The following is a 22,570-nucleotide window of genomic DNA, read 5'->3' as shown; positions in this document are numbered from 1 at the left end:
TCTGGTGTTTGCATGTCTGTGTCTCTGTCAGTCTGAGGGCAGGATCTCAGGAGTCTTGCCCTGCTACCCACCTCACCTATACCTACCTGCCCCTCCCGGGAATAGAACCAGGGATAAGTATGGTCCTCAATTTTGGTGGGAGGCAGCAGGCAGGACCTGGGCCTCAGCCTCCACTCTGACTCCAGAGGCCTATGTGTGTGTGTGCGCATGCCCACACACATGTGCACATGTATGTACACGGGAAACATGTGCAAGTATGTATAAGAGATAGGGTCACATCACAGAGGCAGGCAGGAGAAGCTGCTTGAGACAAAGCCTGCCTGGGGTGGCTAGCTCACAAGTAGGTACTCTGCAGGTGCTGTGATAGTGTTGCACAGAAGGCAGAGCTTCTTGGCACCCCAGGTCCACAGCCAGCACTCCTTGCAGTGCACATGCCAACACTGGATAGATGTTAGGGGCACTGAGTATGAGTCCATGCAAATGAGGCATTTGTAACAGTTCCCATGTGATAGCTGCTGTTCAAGTTCCCTGACCCAAGCCTTCAGGGCCTCAGACGTGGTCACAGCTGAATCCTCGGTTATTTTCTCCATGTTGCTGTCCTTGTAGGTCTCCTGCACGGCCTCCTTTTTGCTGCTGTCCTCATTGCTGGTGGATGGCATCTCGTCACTGGCCCTTTTAGAGAACTCAGGTGTGATGCGTGTGCTAGGAGGGCTGCGTTTAGGACTGTGCCCTGGAGTGCCTCTCTCTCTGGCTTCAAAAGCCTCCTCACCTGAGCAGGCGATGACAGCCTCCATGTAGTGTGGCTTCCCGTACTCCAGAGTGTCATCCCCATCCACATCCAAGGCAGCATCACTGTCTGGATTTTCTTTGCTGCTGCACATGACACAGGTAGAGCCTTGGCTGCCACCTTCCAGGAGAGTAGTGGCCTGTATCCACTTCTGCCTGCACCACTCAACTGCTCAAAGCGGTTGCTGTTCTCCTTCTCAATGTCCATGGCATTGTCCTCAGCCATGCAGCAGCCTTCCCTCTTAGAAAGGCAACGCTCCACTGCCTACTCATTTCCTGCTCTGATCCTGCCAGGGGGCAGTTTCACAGGAAACATAACTGCCCTTCATCTTGCTTCCTTCATTCTATTTTCCCAATCTGAGCATTCAGTCAGGTCTGCTGGTTGGCTCATACATGTAGGAAGGTTTCCTCCCTCCTGCCAGCTCCCCTGCTCTGCTGACTGCTCTGGGCCCTCAGCATAGCCACTGGGGACCCTGTGGCTACCGTGTGGTGCTGTCCCAGCCGTGGCTTCCAGCACTTTGGGCCCCTTGGCTGCCCAGCCGGTGAGGGCGATGATGTGGATGGATCCCCCCTTGTTTAGTTCTTTTTTTGGAGTTTTGTTCTGTTCTTTCATTTGGGACACATTTCTTTGTCTCCTCACTTTGGCAGCCTCCCTCTGTTTGTTTCTATGTACAGTCATACCTTGGTACTCGTTGGTTTCAGAATTCATCAAACCCTGTACTCATTGCATTTTGACAAGAAAAAATGCTTCAGCACTCAGCGCTTGCTTGGACTTGTCACGCTTGCTTGGACTTGTCACGCTTGCTTGGACTTGTCACGCTTGCTTGGACTGGTCACACTTGCTAGAACTTGTATGAGTCATGATGCAGCCCAGCAAGAGAAAATGCTTCGTCATTCAGTCCTTCTCCGTTTTGGCACTCATTACGAGTTCTGGAATGATTTAACGATGAGTACTGAGGTACCACTGTATTTAGATAGTGCTGCTACATCTTCTGAGTTTGGTAGAGTGGCCTTTTGTAGAAGGTGTTCTGTAGGGTCCAGTGACACAGCCTTCCTGATCACCCAAGTTGGGCCTTAAAGTGTTCCCCCCAATACCCTGTGTGGGCTGTGTACACCCTACTGTTGTAGTCAAGCTTTGATTGCTGTTGGCATGTCAATTAGGTTGATCAGCTGCAAGGACTGGCTGCGACCACTGACCACTAACCTCTGACCACTGTGGAGGCTCAGCTGTGCAGCCCCCTTCCCCCAACACACACAAAGCAGAACTTACTTCACTGGGGCTCTGGTGCCCTCTGAGTTCACCCCTTCAGTGTGTTGGTTGTGGAGGTGGTTGGGTGGTGGTTTTTTTTTTTTTTTAAGTATAGTTTATTGATTATGTTGTTACAGTCCTAATTATTTTTTTGCCCTTTGCTCCCCCCTTCCCAGTACTCCCTTCCCTCCAGCAATCCCACCCCCTCTTAGTTCATGTCCATGGGTCATGCATATAAGTTCTTCGGCTTCACCCTTTCCTATATTATTCTTAAATTCCCCCTGTCTATTTTGTACTAACCAATTATGCTTCTTAGTCCCTGCATCATTTCCCTATTTATCCCCCTTCCCCCTCCCAGCTTATAGCCCTCCAAATGATCCCCATACCTATGATGCTGTTCCTATTCTTTTTTTAAGTATATTTTATTGATTATATTGTGACAATAGTTCCAATTTTTTCCCCTTTGCTCCCCTCTGCCCAGCACCCCCCTCCCCCAACAATCCCCCCCCTCCAGTCCATGCCCATGGGTCACGCATACAAGCTCTTGGGTTTCTCCCTTTCCTATATTATTATTTTTTAAATAAATTAACTAATTTTTTATAACAATAAAAAATAACAATCCCCACCTCTCAGACTTAAGACCCTTTATAATCTTATAGAGGACGATGGGCGATGGTCTCATGCTCCTCTAGCTGCTTCAAGCTGGGCATGGTCGTCGTCCTACCTACCCTTGGGTCCAGAAATCCCTAATAAGAGTTGGGGTGTGGAGGGGAAGGTGGCCTTCCCACATGGGGAAGGTTCTTGCAGACTCCAGGTCGGTTGGCTGTCCCCGGACAACGCGTGCTTGGTTTAATAGGCTGGCATCCTTGTTATATTCTGGGGGCAACATTTGGCAACAGGGTTAAAAGGCATCATTCAATCCATAACCACTAGATGACAAAAGGCAGGTATTAATTTTTCAATGTCCCACATTAGGGGAAAAAAAGGGCTTCTTTGGAGGAAGGTGTGCCAGGCATGTCTCACCTGTCCAAAACCCTTTTCCCCACTATACTTAGCTTGGGCCGAGGGAAATATTTTAGGTTTCCCCTCTCTCAGACCTCTGGGTCCTTTCTGTCCAAGCCATTAGGATAGAAAAGAGAAACTAGTTTTAAAGTGAAGCCCACAGACCACTCCATACTTCACCCACCCAGCCACTTAGTTCAGCAAAACCGTTAAGTCTCATGAGGCAGCGATGCAGACAGGATTAAGTGAGGCCTATATGTACAGACAATCACTCAGGTAATGAGATCATAGGCTTATGCCCTTTGAAAACAGAAAACACATGTTAATTTATGCAATGTAACCCACAAACCAGTCTCTAAATCTGTAAGACTGTCTTATTGGAAAGACATCCAATTGCAAGGCATTTGACATTCTTCTTGTCTGTAAATTAAGTATCTTTGATGATGCCACAGACCTAGTTTAACTTACAAATGAAAAGAAACTTTAAATGAAAAGGAACTTTAAAGATGGTTAGCTGCACTACTTTATAGTGATTTTCCTTGGATCACGATTTTTCTCCCTAAGATTACCCTTCTTGTCATTAAAGGGACTGCATTAGGTCCATTTTTAATTTATCCTGTTCATTTGCATAAACACAACAGGAGTAGCGAATGATCACTTATGATCTTTAGGTCTGCTTTGCTGGAACTTACGCAAGGAACATTTAGGGTGACCTTCAGTCTGCCCTTCAGGGCATAGAAGCTGAGCCACATACCTGCCATTCAGCCTTGCCTGTATACACCTGTCTTTTTCAAGTCCTTCAGGTTTTCCATGGTGCCTTAAGGTTGCTTCTAGCCATCTTTCAGGAAAGCAACCTTCATTCCTTCCCTGGAAAGATTGCCATGGAGTGTACATCCAACCCAGGTACAAGGCCTTTTTTCTCATGGGCTTTTATTACCTTCTAAAGTCAATCTTAGTTCCTCAGGGCTTTTCGGTAACAACCAGAGCCTAAGCATGTCTCCTTTAGGCATGACATTCCAGTCAAAGTCTTGGTCAACAAAACCTCTATTCACAACAGGTTTTACTAGTTTCATGCACAGAACCTTATGTCATTACTTACTTCTTCAGAATGCCAAATTCTGGAGGGATCAGGTAGGGAGAAAAATACACAGTGTGAAGGAAAATCCTTGTCCTTCTAAGATTCACTAGAATTGCGTTTCCATTCTTTATATTTTCTTTTTTTCACCCACTAAAAATTTTTGTTTGTTTTTCTATTACATTTGTCCCACATTTTTCCCTATTGCTTTCGCACACCCAGCCCCCCCCTTTCTCCCACAGTCAGTCCCCACCCAGTTGTCCATGTCCATGGGTCATTTATACATGTTATTTGACTAGACCCTTCCCCTTCTTTCCCCCTTCTCTCCCTTCCCCGTCCACCCTTGTCACTGTTAGTCTACTCCTTGTTTACATACCCCTGGTTCTCTTTTGATCATTTGTTTGTGTTGTTCATTAGTCTCCTATAATAGGTGGTAGCATAAGGTATTTTTCTTTCGTTGCCTGGCTTATTTTGCTAAGCATAATTCTCTCTAGTTCCATCCATGTTGTTGCAAGTGGTAGAAGTTCCTTCTTTCTTTCTGCTACATAGTACTCCATTGTGGAAATGTACCACAGTTTTTTGATCCATTCACCTACAGATGGGCACTTGGGTTGTTTCCAGCACTTGGCTATTGTCAATAGTGCTGCTATGAACATAGGGGTGAATAGGTTCTTTTGAATTGGTGTTTCAGGATTCTTCTGATATAATCCTAGCAATGGAATTGCTGGTTCAACAGGCAGTTCCATTTTTAGTTTTTTGAGGAAATTCCAAACTTATCCATAGTGGCTGCACCAGTCTGCATTCCCACCAGGAGTGCACCAGGGTTCCCTTTTCTCTGCGTCTTTGCCAGCACAGGTTGTTTGTTGATTTGTTGATGATGGCCATTCTGAATGGTGTGAGGTGGTATCTCATTGTGGTTTTTATTTGCATCTCTCTGATGGCTGGTGATGTTGAGCATCCTTTCATATGTCTGTGGACCCTCTGTATGTCCTCTTTGGAGAAGTGTTTGTTCAGGTCCTTTGCCCATTTTTGAATTGGGTTGTCTGTCTTCTTGGTGTTGAGTAGTATAAGTTCTTTATATATTTTGGAGATCAATCCCTTGTCTGAGGTATCACTGGCAGATATATTTTTCCCACATGGTTGGTTTCCTTTTCATCTTGCTGATGCTTTCTTATGCTGAGCAGAAACTCTTTAGTTTGATGTAGTCCCATTTGTTTATTCTTTCCTTTATTTCCCTTGCCTTAGGAGATATATCATTGAAAATGTTGCTACGTGGGATACCTGAAATTTTCCTGCCTATGTTTTCTTCTAGAATTTTAATGGTGCACCGGCTTACATTTAAATCTTTGATCCATCTTGAGTTTATTCTGATGTATGATGTAAGTTGGTGGTCTAGTTTCATTTTTTTGCTTGTCCCTGTCCAGTTCTCCCAACACCATTTGTTGAAGAGGCTCTTCTCACTCCATTTTATGTTCCTTCCCCCTTTGTCAAATATTAGTTGACCATATAGACCTGGGTTTATTTCTGGGCTCTCTATTCTGTTCCATTGGTCTATATGTCTGTTATTATGCCAGTACCAGAATGTTTGATTACCATGACCTTGTAGTATAGTTTGATATCAGGTATTGTGATTCCTCCTACTGTGTTCTTCCTCAAGATTGCTGTGGGCTCTTTCTTGGTTCCATATAAATTTTTGAATATTTGTTCTAGGTCTGTGAAATATGTGGTTGGTATTTTAATAGGGATTGCATTGAATCTATAAGTTGCTTTGGGTAATATGGACATTTTAATGATGTTGATTCTTCCCATCCATGAACATGGTATATGCTGCCATTTATTTGTATCTTCCTTAATTTCTTTCTTCAGTGTTATGTAGTTTTCTGAGTACAGGTCTTTTACCTCCTTGGTTAAGTTTATTCCTAGGTACTTTATTTTTCTTGTTGCTACGGTAAATGGGATTTTTCTTTTAGTTTCTATCTCTGATATTTTATTGTTGGTGTACAGAAATGCCTTCGATTTCTGAATATTGACTTTGTACCCTGCTATTTCTCTAAATTCACTTATTAGGTTGAGTAGTTTTTTCATGGAGTCTATAGGGTTTTCTATGTGTACTATCATGTTGTCTTCAAGTAATGACAGCTTTACTGCGTCTTTTCCAATTTCGATGACTTTTATTTCTCTTTCTTGTCCAAGACTATGTTGAATAGGACTGGAGAGAGTGGACATCCTTGTCTTGTTCCTGACCTCGGGGGAAATGCTTTCAGTATTTGCCCCTTGAGTATGATGTTGGCTTCAGGTTTCTCATCTGTGGCCTTTATTATGTTGAGGTATGCTCCCTCTATTCCCATTTTGCTGAGTGTTTTCATCATAAATGGGTGTTGTACTTTATCAAATGCTTTTTCTGCATCTATTGATATTACCATGTGGTTTTTTTCTTTCATTTTGTTTATGTGATGTATTACATTTATTGATTTGTGAATATAACACCATCCTTGCATTCCTGGGATGAATCCCATTTGATCGTGGTGTATAATCTTTCTAATGTGTTGCTGTATCCAGTTTGCCAATATTTTGTTGAGGATTTTAGCATCTATGTTCATCAGCGATATTGGCCAGTAGTTTTCTGTCTTTGTTGTGTCTTGACCTGGTTTTGGATTTAGGGTAATACTGGCTTCTTAGAACGAGTTTGGGAGTTTTCCCTCTTCTTGGATTTTTTCGAATAGTCTGAGAAGGATAGGAGTTATTTCTTTCCTAAATGTTTTGTAAAATTCACCTGTGAAGCCATCCAGTCCAGGGCTTTTGTGTGCCGGGAGTTTTTTGATTGCTGCTTTAATTTCACTGGTTGCTATTCGTCTGTTCAGGCTTTCTGCTTTTTCTTCATTCAGTTTTGGAAGATTATATGTTTCCAGAAATTTGTCCATTTCATCTAGGTTGTCACATTTCTTGTGATACAGTTGTTCGTAATAATTTCTTATAATCCTTTGTATTTCTGTGGTATCGGTTGTGATTTCTCCTCTTTCATTTCTGATTTTATTTATTTGGGCCCTCTCTCTTTTTTTTTTTGCTGAGCCTGGTTAAAGGCTTGTGGATTTTGTTCTCTTTTCAAAGAACCATCTCCTACTTTTGTTGATCTTTTGATTTGTTTGTTTGGTCTCTATGTCATTTAATTCTGCTTTGATCTTGATGATTTCCTTCCTTGTACTCACTCTGTACTTTGCTTGTTGTTCTTCCTCTAGTTCTTGTAACTGTAGGGTTAGATTTTTTATTTGAGATTCTTCTATCCTTTTTAGGTAGGCCTGTATTGCTATGAACTTTACTCCCAGGACTGCTTCACTGTATCCCATAGGTTTTGGGTTGTTGTGTGTTCATTATCATTCATTTCCAGAACTTTTTGATTTCTTCCTTGATGTCATTGTTAACCCGTTCATTATTTAATAGCATGTTATTCATTCTCCATGTGTTTGAATGTTTTTGAGTTTTTTCCTTCAGGTTGATTTCCAGTTTTAGCCATTGTGATCTGAGAAGATGCTTGATATAGTTTCAATTTTCTTGAATTTGTTGAGGCTTGTTTTGTGTCCTACCATGAGGTCTGTGTTTGAAAATGTTCTATGTGTACTTGAAAAGAGTGTATATTTTGCTTCTTTGGGGTGAAAAGCTCTATATATATCAACTAAGTTCATTTGATCTAGAGTGTTGTTCAATGCCTCAATATCTTCGGTGTTTCTTTGCTTCGAAGATCTGTCCATTGTTGACGATGGGGTGTTAAAGTCCCCTACTATGAGTATGTTGTTGTCTATATCCTTCCTGAAGTCTTTCAAAAATTTCCTTATATATTTGGGTGCTCCTAAGTTGGGTGCATATTTGTTTATAAGGGTTATATCTTGTTAATGGATTTTTCCCTTAAATATTATGTAATGTCCTTCTTTGTCTCTTTTTATGGCCTTTGCTGTGAAATCTGTTTTGTCTGATATAAGTATTGCTACCCCAGCTTTTTTTTCATGTCCACTTGCTTGAAATACTTATTTGCATTCCTTCACTTTCAGTCTGTGTAAATCTTTTGTTTTAAGGTGTGTCTCTTGTAGACAGCATATATGTGGGTCATGTTTTCGTATTCATTCCACTACCCTATGTCTTTTAATTGGGGCATTTAATCCATTTATATTTAAGGTTATTATTGTTATGTATTTATACATTTCCCTTTGTACTTGTATTCCTCCCTCTTTTTTTCTTCTTTTTCTTAAAGCATTCCCCTTCACATCTCTTGCAATGCTAGTTTGGTGGAGATGTATTCTTTTAGTCTTCCTTTGTCTGAGAAACTCCTTATTTCACCTTCCATTTTGAATGAGATCCTTGCTGGGTAGAGTAGTCTTGGTTGTAGGCCTTTGTTTTCCATTGCTTGGAATATTTTTTGCCATTGCCTTCTGGCTTGGAGTGTTTCTATTGAGAAGTCATTTGATAGCCTTATCGGAGTTCCCTTGTATGTTATTTGCTGTTTTTCTCTTGCTGCTTTTAGGATTCTGGCTTTGTCTTTGAATGTTGCCATTTTAATTATAATGTGTCTCGGAGTGGTCCTTTTGTGTTCATCTTCATTGGGACCGTCTGTGCTTCCTGGATTTGCATGAGGTTTTCTCTCACCAGGTTGGGAAAATTTTCTGTCATTACTTTTTCAATCAGGTTTTCTATCCCTTTTTCCTCCTCTTCTCCTTCTTGTATCCCTATGATTCTGATGTTGTTTAGTTTCATGTTGCCCTGCAGTTCTCTTAAACCCTCTTCATTCTTTTTAAATCTTTTTTCATTTTGTTGTATTGTCTGGGCATTTTTTTCTACATTGTCCTCTAACTCACTGATTCAATCTTCTGGTTCGTTTAGCCTGCTTTTGATTGATTCTACTGTGTTCTGCAGTTCAGAAATTGTATTCTTCATTTTTCCTGGTTCTTTTAATAGTTTCTGTGTCCTTTTTTATGCAGGTGTAGTTCTCCGTAAGTTCCTTGTAGCTTTCCTGCAATTCTTTGTAGTTTCCTTGGAGTTGCTGGTAATTTTCCTGGAGTTTGTCATAGTTTTCTTTGAGGTTTTCAAGGTCATTGAGCTTCTTTATAACCATTTTTTTTGAATTCCATGTCTGATAGTTGGCTTATGTTTATTCCATATATCTCTCTGGGGATTCTTCTTTTCCTTTCATTCGGAGGTTGTTTCCGTGTCTCCCCACGTTGAATTCTTCTTGTTTGTTTTGTTTATTAGATTTGTCTGCTTTGATTTCCCGCTTTCGTGATATAAGATTCTTAATAGGAGACCTGGGGGATTCACTGGTGTAGTCTCTTTGATCTTCTGAGCCTAATGCTCTTGTGTTGCCCTTTATACCGTTTGTTTAGGGTGTCTGGTTGTATTTAAGTTACTCTTTGGTGAATCCTTTCCTCTGGCTAGTTGATTGAGTCACTCTGCCCACCTTGTCTTTAGTTCTTTTGTGTAGATGCTGTTAAGACATAAGCACACAACCCAGGCAAGAAACCCACACCGTCCAAAATATCCCCCACCCACAATTCCATTATCAGCAGCAAATGAGCCTGTATTAATATAAATGTAGAGAGATTAAGACTATTGTATTATAGGAGAAACAGATAGGAGTTGTTTTAAATGAAAGAAAGATGATTTTTGAGAGTGAAGGTGATAGAATAATAATAGTAGCAAGTAGGGTCATGGCTATGCGAGACAGCAAATAATATTTACACTGTATGTTTAAAAAGGAAGGGAAGAATTCAGAGTGAAGTGAGAAAGTGGAAGTGTATAGTATTAGGTTTATATAGCAGTTATATGCTATATGTTTAATGTGAGAGGGAGGATAAACAGAGCAGACAAACAGACAAAAATTAAAGCAGAAGGATATGAGGGAGAGAAGGTAGGAAACAGATTAAAGAAAGAGTTTTAAAAAAATAGAAAGAAAGGAAGAAAGAGAAAAACGAGGGAGAGAAAGAAAAGAAGGGGAAGGAAAGGAAAAGAAAAAAAGGAAAGGGAAGGAAAAGAAAGGGGAAAAAAAAAAGTTTTTACTCAGTTCGACCTTTAGGTGCAGTCTTCTTTTTTTTCTGGATCTGCCCCTGGTCAAAATTCCATGGGATTCAAATCTTTCCTGGTTGGTTGGCTGACTGTGGGGAGATCCAGCTTGATTCTGGGGTTGCTAGTCTCTTACTCATGGGCCTACTGCCGCTCTGCTGTGAGCTGTGTTTAGTTGTCCCCTCCTGCTGCACCCTTAGCCCTCCTCAGGCTTGTCTAGCAACGTTGTTCAGCTGGTGGTCCAGTGCGCATGCTAGTAATCTCTGCTCTGCCTCCAGTTGTGTCTTTGTTCCTGAGGTACAGCATTCACTCGTGTCCCTTTCTGTTCCTGTTCTTGTTGTTTGCTTAGTTTTGTTTTTATTTTTTAGATTCAGTTGATAGTTGTGAGTTTGTTGTCATTTTAATGTTCATAGTGTTGATTTTTTTTTTTTTTTTAAATAAGTCCCTTTGGCATTTCAATAATGTCTTGGTGATGATGAACCCTTTTAGCTTGACCTTGTCTGGGAAGCACTTTATCTGCCCTTCCATTCTAAATGATAGCTTTGCTGGATAGATTAGTCTTGGTTGTAGGGCTTTGCTTTTCATCATATTGAATACTTCTTGCCAGTCCCTTTCTACTTGCAAAGTTTCTTTTGAGAAATCAGCTGATAATCTTATAGGCACCCCTCTGTAGGTAACTCTGCCTTTCTCTTGCTGCTTTTAAGATTCTCTCTTATCTTTAAGCTTTTGCATTTTAAAGATGATGTGTCTTGGTGTGGTCCTCTTTGAGTCTAGCTTGTTTGGGGCTCTGTGCTTCCTGGACTTGTATGTCTATTTCCTTGGCCAAATTTGGGAAGTTTTCCTTCATTATTTTTTCACATAAGCTTTTGATTTCTTGCTGTTCCTCTTCTTCCTCTGGCACCCCTGTGATTTGGATTTCTGCATACTTAAAGTTGTCATAGAGGTTCCTAAGCCTCTCCTCATTTTTTTCAATTCTTATTTCCTCGTTTTGTACTGGTTGACTTTTTTTTCTTCCTTATATTCCAAATCATTGATTTGAACCCTGGTTTCCTTCCCTTCACTGTTGGTTTGGTGTGAATTTTCCTTCATTTCAATTAGCATAGCCTTCACATCTTCCCTTATGCATTTGCTGTACTTAAGCATATCTGTCAAGCCTGTGAGCATCTTTATCACCAGAGTTTTGAACTCTGCATCTGTTAGGTTGTCTGTCTCCTCATTTGTTAGGTTGGCTATCTTTTCATCACTTTGTTCTCCCATTGGAACCTTGATTTGTTCTCTCTCATGGGCCATACTTCTCTGTCTACTCATCTTGACAGGCTCCTGTGTTTGTTTGCCTCTGTGTCTTAGGTAGAGCTGTCACACCTGTTATGTTGTGAGGGGTGAAGCCTTAGGTATTCATCAGTACAAGGTGACCCATTTTACCACATTGTGGTGCTGTGTGGGGGAGAGGCTTGTCTGGATGAGTATTTCTTCTTTATATCTTTGTTTGTTGGGCATCCATGCAGCTCGATTTTCTGGAACTTCTGGTTGTCTCTAGTTTTTAGGTAGTTGTATTCCTTCTTAGTTGTGGAGGGAGATGCAGCATGTCTGTCTAGGCCTCCATCTTGGCCAGATGTTGCTGGGTGGTGTTTTGATGTGGTCTGAAGCTATCCGTGGGTGTTCTGGCTTTGGGCCTCCCGGGAAGTGCAGGCTAAGGTCAGCCACCACCTGTGTTCTGCCCTGGGCTACCCAGCATGAGTTATAAAGTGATCTGTGGATGACTGCCACTTCTGCTTGGCTTGGAGGTACTCAGGTGAGGCCGAGCTGTTAACCAAGGCCAGCTGCTGCTAGTGCCAGGCTTGGGGCCACTTAGTGAGAGGTATAGGGCATGCTGAGGCCAGATGCTGCTTGTCTGAGAGATTTTAAGAAAATCTATGCATGAGCCAAGACAGGTCATTTGTTTGGAAATGCCACTGGAAACAGCTTGGGTGGGCCGAAAAGTTAGATGGGGCAGGGCCTCATGGTACCACCAGAGTGGTGCAAACAGTGTTAGCCAGGTTAATGAATACTCAGATATAGTGCCCCCCTGCTGCTCTCTGAGGGGCCCATCAAAGGAACAATGACCTCTGTCAGCATTTCTGTCTGAGAGAAAGCTGCTCCACCACCCCCACCCCACTCCAAGCTCTTTCCCTGATGCCAGACAATTCAGCTCCTCCCCATTTGCCTCTGGTGCCTTTCAAGCTGCTACCTCAGAACTGGAGCTCAGAGGGAATGAATTGGAGTAAATCCATGCATGGGCCCTTTAACCTTGCAGAGGTCACTGTAAAAAAATTACAGTGTAGGTTGTGTGTATCAGAGAGATAATTTGTTACTAATATGTGCTGAAGTGCAAAAAAAAAAATTAAAAACCTGCAAATTTGCATTTATTATATTTGTATAATAAAAAATATTATTTATTTTCAGTTACAATCTAGAAGTTATTAAAGACATATAAAAACAAAAAATTTTCTTTTCAAATAACAGAAGCATAGATATTGCTAAAAAAATACAACCAAAAAAAGTTTTTAATTCATCAGAATCTTCAGTTGTTGGCTTTGCAAAAAGAAATATATATTTTAAAGTATATTTTATTGATTATGTTGTTACAGTAGTTCCAATTTTTTTCCCCTTTGCTCCCCTCTGGCCAGTACCACCTTTCCCTCCAGCAATCCCACCCCCCTTAGATCATGTCCATGGGTCGTGCATGTAAGTTTTTTGGCTTCACCCTTTCCTATATTATTCTTAACTTCCCCCTATTTTGTACCAATCGATTATGCTACTTAATCCCTGCATCATATCCCCATTTCTCCCCCTCCCACCTCCCAGCTGATAATCCTCCAAATGATCCCCCTACCTATGATTCTGTTCCTGTTCTGGTTTGCTTAGTTTGATTTTGTTTTTATTTTTTAGATTCGGTTGTTGATAGTTGTGAGTTTGTTGTCATTGTAATGTTCATAGTTTTGATCTTCTTTTTCTTAAGTAAGTCCCTTTGACATTTCATATAATAATGGTTTGGTGATGATGAACTCCTTTAGCTTTACCTTGTCTGGGAAGCACTTCATCTGCCCTTCTATTCCAAATGATAGCATTGCTGGGTAGAGTAATCCTGGTTATAGGTTGCCTTTAATCACATTGAATACTGCTTGCCAGTCCCCTCCTGCCTGCAAAGTGTCCTCTGAGAAATCAGATGATAGTCCTATAGGCAACCCCCTGTAGGCAACTCTCCACCTTTCTCTTGCTGCCCCCAGGACTCTTTATCTTTCACCTTTGGCATCTCAATTATGATGCATCCTGGTGTGGTCCCCTCTGGGTCTAGCTCTCCTGGGACCCTTGGTACTTTCAAGATCTGTATGTCCATCTCCTTCACAAAATTTTGGAAGTCTTCCTCATTTTTTTCAATTCTTTCTTCCTCATTCTGCACTAGTTGGCTGTTTTTTTTCTTCCTTATGTTCCAAATTATTGATTTGAACCTCGGTTTTCTTCCCTTTACCATTGGTTTTGTGTGGATTTTCCTTCATTTCACTTAGCATAGCCTTCAGTTCTTCTCTTATGTGTTTGCCATACTCAAACATATCTGTCAAGCCTGTGAGCATCTTTATCACCAGTGTTTCAAATTCTTCATCTGTTAGGTTGTCTGTCCCCTCATCTGTAAGGTTGGCTATCTCCTCGTCACTTAATTCTCCCACTGGAACCTTGATCCATTCCCCCTTTTCGGCCATACTTCTTTGTCTCCTCATCCTGACAGGCTCCTGTGTTTGTTTGTCTCTATGTCCCAGGTAGAGCTGTAGCTCCTTTACGTTTAAGGGGCGGAGCCTTAGGTATTTGTCAGTACAGGGAGACCTGTTTCACCACGTTGTGGCGCTGTATGTGGGGGAGGGGCCCGAGAGGGAACAATGCCACCTGCCCAACACTTGCCTCTTTTCCAGGCACCTGTCCCACTTCCGCACCAGACTGGAGCCCCTCTAGCTGCTGCCCTGACTGTCGTTCCCAGAGTGGGTGGGTCTGCGGACATTCTAGGACTTTGGGGACCCTTTAAACAAGCAGACTTTGCTGAGAGACTGGCAGTTTCTGCCTCTGCCCCAACCCCCACTGGTCTGCACAGTCAGAAGCAATGAGGCTTGATTTCCCCCCGTGCTGGGACCGTCATCTGCGAGGCCTGGTGATGAGCTGGGAAGGATCTCCAGGTGTACCTCCTGACTTTTTAAAATGTGTGACTGCACTTTCCGCCGGCCTGCCGCTGCTGCCGCTGTTGTGGCCACCACACCGCGTCCTCTTCACCCCAGTTCCGCCCCTCCTACCTGTCTGGATGAGTATTTCTTCTTTATATCTTTGTTTGCTGGACTTCCATGCAGTTTGATTTCCTGAAACTTTTGGTTGTTTCAGTTTTGAGGTAGTTGTATTCCTTATTAGTTGTGGAGTGAGATGCAGCGTTTCTGTCTACGCCTCCATCTTGGCCAGAAGTCCTTGAGAGGACTTGCAAAATATTTTTGACAGTCATTGCAAACAATATGGCTATGGTCAAGGCATAAATACTTTTCACAACACTAGCAAAACATTTTGATCGGTGGCTCATTTTGGATACATAGCACCTAACACATATTTTTCTTTTTCTGCTTGTTGAGGGAGCTGTATCTATATCATTGTTAGAACTCCCTTCAGTTTGTGTTAGAAATTGATGAAGTTTCAGGTGTAAAGGCTTACGTACACCTGTAGAGATTTCTGAATGCCTTTTTATTTGTTCAGACACTAACTGCGTTATGAGATTTCTAATAAATATTCTGTGCCTTATTTTCACATTGCTGTTTAGGATAGAAGTAGTCTTGAGTGTTCGTTCATGCAATATTCAAAATTGTGTAGAATATAACCAACCATAGGCCATCTTCTGGTGCTCTTGGTCACATTATATGTGCCTATCATTTGGTTCACAGTGTCAACTCCTGACTTCATTTGGTTGTAATATTCTATTATGTCATGCTTTTATTAATTTAAATGTACAGTGTCATTGAAATGCATACTTGAAACTAAAATTACATTTTTTCCCCCATTTTGGGTATATGAGATATAAGTGCAAATCTGCACCAAAAGCAGATAAGTTGGATTTTTTCGGTCTGTTTTTAGAAGACAGAAATTCAGGGGGTAGTTGGGATTTATTCTTACGAACAGTACCGACACATGAAAGTCGCTTCTTTTTTAAGTCAGAGATAAGATTTATATCAATTATCTGCTGTAATATACATCCTGATGAGTAAATGGGTTCTGCAAGTCTCTTGGTTACATCTGCAGGTTTATTACTAATCAAGTGAGGACCTTCAGGCTGTTTACTGGCATTTATTTCAAGATTTCCTATGTAAAATACTCTTGAATCAATCATAGCAAACATTATTATACCGTATTTACTGGACTTGGATGGGATATATTGTCTAAACCCACATTTGCATCTAAATCCAGGTAACATTTCGTCTATTATTACATTCTGTCCCATAGTTTTCTACAAAAGCTGAAAAAATGTCTCTCACAGCCACTAGTTTGTCTACTTTCAGGCGTTCCAAGTGGGCAAATTTGTCATCAAAACAATTATGAATAAATCTAAATGTCTGTAAAGATATTGTAAGTCTAAAAAGTTCAATCTTATTACCATCTGTAGCCCATAAATCCTACAAATTTAGCCAGTTGCTGCAATGTAAGCCAGCTAGATATGATACCTTAAAATGCTTTCAGTTTGGTTTTGTCTATTTGTTCAGTATCTCTTTCTCATGAAAACCAGCTCCAGATGGAATTGATGTATTTATTTGTATATAATAAGATTAAATCTAAAATATCATTTGTGATAAAGCAGATCCATGTTTCAAGTTCTGTCTCGACATTTTTTGTTTTTGGCCAAAGTAATGGAAGTTGACACAAAATATTCTGTGGCTGTTTTCTAATTTGTCTCCTTATTGGATTTTCCTTCCATTTTGATTCTTTTTCCTTTCCAAAATACACTCTTCATTCATGTTTAATTCATCTTCACTTTCTTCACTAGAAATGTCTTGCTTGGTATCCAAGTCCTCTGAACAAACTTCCACATAACCTTCATCTTCTAAATCACTTTTATTTTCACATTTGACTCTATCATTCTCATCATTGGACTTGAGTAGCATTCACTGAAGTTCGTGGATTATTGAATTGATATATATTTAGCCATTTTCAACAGTCAATTTAAAAAACAAACAAACCACAACACTAACTTTGAAGTTTGCAGGGGGGAAAAAAAAAACTACACCAACACTGACTTTGGAGTTTGTGGTATTGTTCAGATACAATTTACTATAGAATATCACATGCCCTTACGAAGCACATGTTATAACCAAAATGACGACTTAAATGTTATGGCTTAATGTTAGTCAGATACAAATTTGCAGCTAGTTATGATCTTGAACCTTTGTACCTGATATACATAACAATATTTAAGAAAAGAGTTTGTATCTCTCATATCAGCTGCGATCTCTGCAAGGTTAAGAGTAACTGCCTGGGACTCCAGAAGCCCTGTCTCCTTCAGCCTCAATTTCTGCTGGTTTCTACAGCCAGAAGTTATGGGGACTTCTATCCTGCCATTGAAACCCTGGGCTGGGGTACCTGGTGTGAGGCTGGGACCCTCATTCCATAGGGAGGACCTCCACAGCCAAGATATTCCTTCCAATTTTTATCTGCCACACATGGGTGTAGGACCAGCTCATTCCTCGTCTCTGCCCCTCCTACCGGTCTCCATGTGGCTTCTTTTTTATTCCCTAGTTGTAGGACTTCTATTCAGCCAGATTTCAGGTGGTTCTGAATGATGGTGTAATTGTAATTTTGATGTGGTCGTGGAAGGAGGCAAGTACAGCATTTACCTATACTGCCATCTGACCAGAAGCCAAAATGACTCCATTTTAAAGGTAGGCTGTAACATAAGCTGTAGGACAGCCAAGACCTATTTTTTGTTGTGTCCCAAGCACATAGTGACTCTTACACAGTAGGTGCCCTGTAAACGATTGATGACTTTTCTGAATGTTGAATGAAAAAGCTGAGAGAGATTTAGTGATTTATCCAGGCTGGTATCATTTGAACTCTCTTCCCTTCCCTTCCATTTTATGACCTTTATATCTTTCCAAAATGTCTTTTTCTTTCTTCTTAATGCTGTTTTCTTAGTTCATACTGTTGTCATGTGTCACTCTTAAGTCAGTCATCTTTCCTTTAGCACTTTCTCCAGTCTGTTCCCTATATTGTAGTCATCTTTCTAAGTGTAGAGCAGATCCTGCCCTTCCCTTACTTCATTCTTAGGGACTGCCCTAGAGATGACGTTCACATGGGCTGCATACTGTTCACCTCTTGGAAGCCTCACCTTTTCTCATTTCTTCAAGCCTTGTCCTACCATTCATGACCTCCTTGAGGTTCCCTGATCTTGAGCCTCCTTTCTCTGCTCCCTCCCCGTCCTTTCTACTTCCTTTTACCCGATCAATTTCAACTCATCTTCAAGACCTAATTCTGAATCTTTCCTGATCCCCACCCATGCAGTGGTCCTTCTTGTGCTTCCTTAGTATCCTGTGTATACCTCCATTCTAGTACCTTTTAAACTATAGTGTAATTATCCATTTTCTAGATTCTCAGTTGTAAACTTGAGGACAGTGTCTGGCTTACCTTTGTAGCCACAATTTCTGACATGGACCATCATCATCAGAGCTGACTTTTATTAAAAGCTAGCAATGGGCAGATACTGTTCCAACACTCTGCGAGTTAGTAACTCATCTAATCCTCATGAGACAGGTGCTATTATTTATCTCCACTTTACTAATGAGAAATGCAGAGCTTAAAAGAAGCCTGTAAATCATAGTTATTACTCAGTGAGGCAGGGTAGAGCCAGAATTTAAACTCTGAGCCTGTGCTCTAAGCACTGTGTAATAATGCTTAAGTAGTGTTTCCTGAGTGGATGAATCCAAGACTATAGAGTACAAGTCTCTTGGCCTCTAGTCCACACATGCTCTCCCCTGTCATTTACCTTCCTCAGATATGATCCTTTCACCACTCAGTCCCTCAAGTCCCATACTGTTAGCTAGATGGTAGGAACCATTAGCTGTGCTTTCCCCTTATTTCCTTTATTTGTCCTTTCCAAATACGGGCCAGTTCTTCTATATATAGAAGTTATACTTGATCTGTTTTTACATGTTACTTCAAGTGACCCTTGTCATAGAATTTTTTTTTTTCAGGACTGAGGCACCTACTGAAAAAGAGGAAGATGATGATTTTGCTGAAGAGGATGAAGAAGAAGACAATGATGACAAAGAAGAAAGTGAAGAAAGTGATGGGGAGGAAGAAGAAATGGAAGAGGAAGAGGAAGAGAAACAGGAAAATGAATACATTGCTGTTGGAGATTTTATTGCTCAGCAGGCTGGGGATCTTACATTTAAGGCAGGTAGAAATAAGACTGGAACTAAACTTCAGGATTAATTAGCATATCTAACAGAATAAGGAAACTACCTGTATACCTGTGTTACATATTCCTGATACTAAGTTTTTGAACACTCACTTTAAGTAAAATAAGTAATAGTAGAGTCATATGAAATTGTTGTCAAAGTTACATGGTAGTAAAATGTTAAAAGAGTAATACTCTTCTATTTATTTATTATTTATTTATTTCATTTTAAGATTTGTTAAATATTTTTCAATTACAGTTTACATTCAATATTATTTTGTATTATTTTGTATATATAGCATAACGGTTAGCAATCATATACTTTACAAAGTTGCCAGGGCCTCATTACTATTTTGTAACCATCACTTTGTATTTCTTTATCCCTTTACCTTTTTTACCCAGCCCCCCAAACCCCCTCCCCTCTGGCAACCATCAGTCTGTTCTCTGTGTCAATGAATTTGTTTCAGTTTTGTGTTATTTATTTTGTTGTTTAGATTCCACATATAAGTGAAATTATATGGTATTTGTCTTTCTCTGATTGACTTAATTAACTTAGCACAATACCTTCTAGGTCTATCCATGCTGTTGCAAATAGTAAGATTGTGTTCTATTTTATGGCCAAGTAATATTCCATTGTATATATGTACTACAGCTTTTTTTTTATCCACTTATCCATTGATAGGTACTCGGGCTGCTTCCATATCTTGGCTATTGTAAATAGTGCTGCAGTGAACATAAGGGTGCATATATTCTTTGGAATTAGTGTTTTGGGTTTTTTTGTACATATTCCTAGAAGTGGAATCACTGGGTCATAAGGCAGACTCATTTTTAATTTTTTGAGGACCCTCCATACTGTTTTCCATAGTGACTGCACCAATCTACATCCCCACCAATCGTGCACTAGGGTTCCCTTTTCTCCACATTCTTGTCAACAGTTGTTATTTGTGGATTTATTGATGATAGCCGTTCTGACAGGTGTGAGGTGATATCTCATTGTAGTGTTAATTTGCATTTCTCTGATGATTAGTGACATTGAGAATCTTTTCATATGTCTGTTGGCCACCTGTATGTTCTCTTTAGAGATGTGTCTATTCAGATCCTTTGCCCATTTTTTAATATGATTGTTTTACTGGAGTTATATGAGTTCTTTATAAATTTTGGGTTTTAACCCCTTATCAAATGTATCATCATCAGTTATCTTTCCCCATTCAGAAGGTTGGCTTTTCCTTTCGTTGATGATTTCCTTTGCTGTGAAAATACTTTTAGTTTGATATAGGCCCATATGTTTATCTTTTCTTTTGTTTTCCCTGCCCAAGGAGATATAGCAGAAAAATATTGCTAAGAGAAATGTCAGAGATTTTACTGCCTAAGTTTTCTTCTAGAAGGTTTATGGTTTCAAGTCTTACATTTAAGTCTTTAATCCATTTTGAGTTTATTCTTATGTATGTTTAAGAAGGTGATCTAGTTTTTTATTTTTTGCATTTATCTGTCCAATTTTCCCAACACCACTTATTGAATAGATTGTCTTTACCCCATTGTATGTTCTTGCCTCCTTTGTTGTGTATCAATTGACCACATAGTCATGGGTTTACTTTGGAGGTTTCTACTGTGTTCCATTGATCTATGTGTCTCTTTTTATACTAGTACCATGCTGTTTTGATTACTATAGTTTTATTGTACAGCTTATATCAGGTATCTCCAACTTGTTTTTCTTCCTTAAGATTGCTGTGGGTTGTGGTTCCATATTAATTTGGGGATTATTTGTTTTAGTTCTGTGAAAAAACGCCATTGGTATTTTGATGGAGATTGCATTGAATCTCTAGATTGATTTGGGTAGTATGGACATTTTAATGATGTTAATTCTTCCTATCCATAAATGCAGTATATGTTTCCATTTATTTGTATCTTCTTCAATTTCTTAAATAATTCTGTTTCTTTATTGATGTTAGGGAGAGAGAGGAAGCAGGGGGCAGGAGAGATTGATTTGTTGTTCCACTTATTTATGCTTTCATTGGTTGATTCTTGTATGTGCCCTGACCAGGGATTAAACCCTCAACCTTGGTGTATTGGGACAATGCTCTAAGCAACTGAGCTACCTGGCCAAAGTCGTCTTCATTTTCTTTCTCAGTGTCTTATAGTTTTCTAAGTACTGTTTTTTTACCTTCTTGGTTAAATTTATTCCTAGGTATTTTTTGATGCAATTATAAATGGGATTGTTTTCTTAGTTTCGTTTTCCAATAGTTCATAATTGGTGTATAAAAATGCAACTGATTTCTGAATATTTATTTTGTACCCTACTACTTTACTGAATTAATTTATCAGTTCCAATAGTTTTTTGGTAGAATATTTTGGGTTTTCTGAATACAGTATCATGTCATGTGCAAATAATGAGTTTTCCTTCTTCCTTTACAATTGGGATGCCTTTTATTTCTTTTTCTTGTCTGATTGCTGTGGCTAGGACTTCTAGTACTATGTTGAATAAGAGAGGTAAGAGTGGAATCCCTGTCATGGTTCTTTTATTTTTATTTTTTAAATTATATTTTATTGATTATGCTCTTATGGTTCTCCTGATTTTTTCCCCCATTGCTACCCTCCACCCAGCACCCCCCACTCCCTCAAACAACACCCAACCATTGTTCATGTCCATGAGTCATATGTATAAGTTCTTTGGCTACTCTAATTCCTATACTGTACTTTACATCTCTATAGCTATTCTGTAACTACCTATTTGTACTTCTTAATCCTCTCACCTCTTCACGCATTGCCCCACACCTCCTATCTGGCAAACATCAAAATGCATTCTGTATCTATGATTCTGTCCCTGTTCTTCTTTGATTTTTTTTTTTAAGTATATTTTATTGATTATGTTGTTACAGTAGTCCTAATTTTTTCTTCCCTTTGCTCACCTCTGCCCAGTACCCCCCTTCCCTCCAGCAATCCCCCCCCCCCCTTAGTTCATGTCCATGGGTCATGCATATAAGTTCTTTGGCTTCATCCTTTCCTATATTATTCTTAACTTCTCCTGTCTATTTTGTACCAACTGGTTATGCTTATTAATCCCTGCACTATTTCTCCCTCTCCCCACTCCCAGCTGATAACCCTCCAAATGATCCCCATACCTACAATTCTGTTCCTATTCTGGTTTGCTTGGTTGGATTTTGTTTTTATTTTTTAGATTCAGTTGTCGATAGTTGTGAGTTTGTTGCCATTTTAATGTTCATAATTTTGATCTTCTTTTTCTTAAGTAAATCCCTTTGACATTTCATATAATGGCCTGGTGAAGATGAACTCCATTAGCTTTACCTTGTCTTGGAAGCACTTCATCTACCCTTTCATTCTAAATGCTAGCTTTGCTGGATAGAGTAACCTTGGTTTTACGTCCTTGCTTTTCATCATATTGAATACCTCTTGCCAGTTCGTTCTTGCTTGCAAAGTTCCTTTTGAGAAATCAGCTGATAGTCTTATAGGCACCCCTGTGTAGGAGACTCTCTGCTTTTCTCTTGCAGCTTTTAAGATTCTCACTTTATCTTGAACATTTGGCATTTTATTTATTTATTTTTTAAGTATATTTTATTGATTATGTTGTTACAGTAGTTCCAATTTTTTTCCCCTTTGCTGCCCTCTGCCCAGTACTCCCCTTCCCTCAGGCAATCCCACCCCTCTTAGTTCATGTCCATGGGTCATGCATATAAGTTCTTTGGCTTCACCATTTCCTATATTATTCTTAACTTCCCCCTGTCTATTTTGTACCAACTGATTATGCTTCTTAATCCCTGCACCATATCCCCATTTCTCCCCCTCCCCTTTCCCAGCTGATAACCCTCCAAATGATTCCCATATCTATGATTCTGTTCCTATTCTGGTTTGCTTAGTTGGATTTTGTTTTAATTTTTTAGATTCAGTTGTTGATAGTTGTGAGTTTGTTGTCATTTTAGTGTTCATAGTTTTGATCTTCTTTTTCTTAAGT

The 22,570-nt window shown here is 40.0% G+C and overlaps 1 protein-coding gene and 1 pseudogene across 2 annotated transcripts in view; one reads left to right on the top strand and one right to left on the bottom strand.

Annotated features, from left to right (window-relative positions):
- The window catches only part of NPHP1 (nephrocystin 1), a 92,911-nt gene that overhangs the window by 10,101 nt on the left and 60,240 nt on the right, over positions 1 to 22,570 (top strand). For both annotated transcript variants that reach the window (XM_090281812.1, XM_090281811.1), the window contains one exon: positions 18,398 to 18,599. In XM_090281812.1, coding sequence (XP_090137938.1) covers positions 18,398 to 18,599 — 202 coding nt within the window. The remainder of the gene's footprint in view (positions 1 to 18,397; positions 18,600 to 22,570) is intronic.
- On the bottom strand, positions 330 to 1,245 carry LOC150006540 (E3 ubiquitin-protein ligase RNF220 pseudogene; annotated as a pseudogene).

Source organism: Furipterus horrens, unplaced genomic scaffold (genome assembly GCF_987537825.1).
Source record: "Furipterus horrens unplaced genomic scaffold, mFurHor1.1.pri manual_scaffold_6, whole genome shotgun sequence".
Taxonomy (NCBI): Eukaryota; Metazoa; Chordata; class Mammalia; order Chiroptera; family Furipteridae; genus Furipterus; species Furipterus horrens.
Note: the sequence above shows the minus strand (reverse complement) of the source record. Positions and strands in the feature narration are given on the sequence as shown.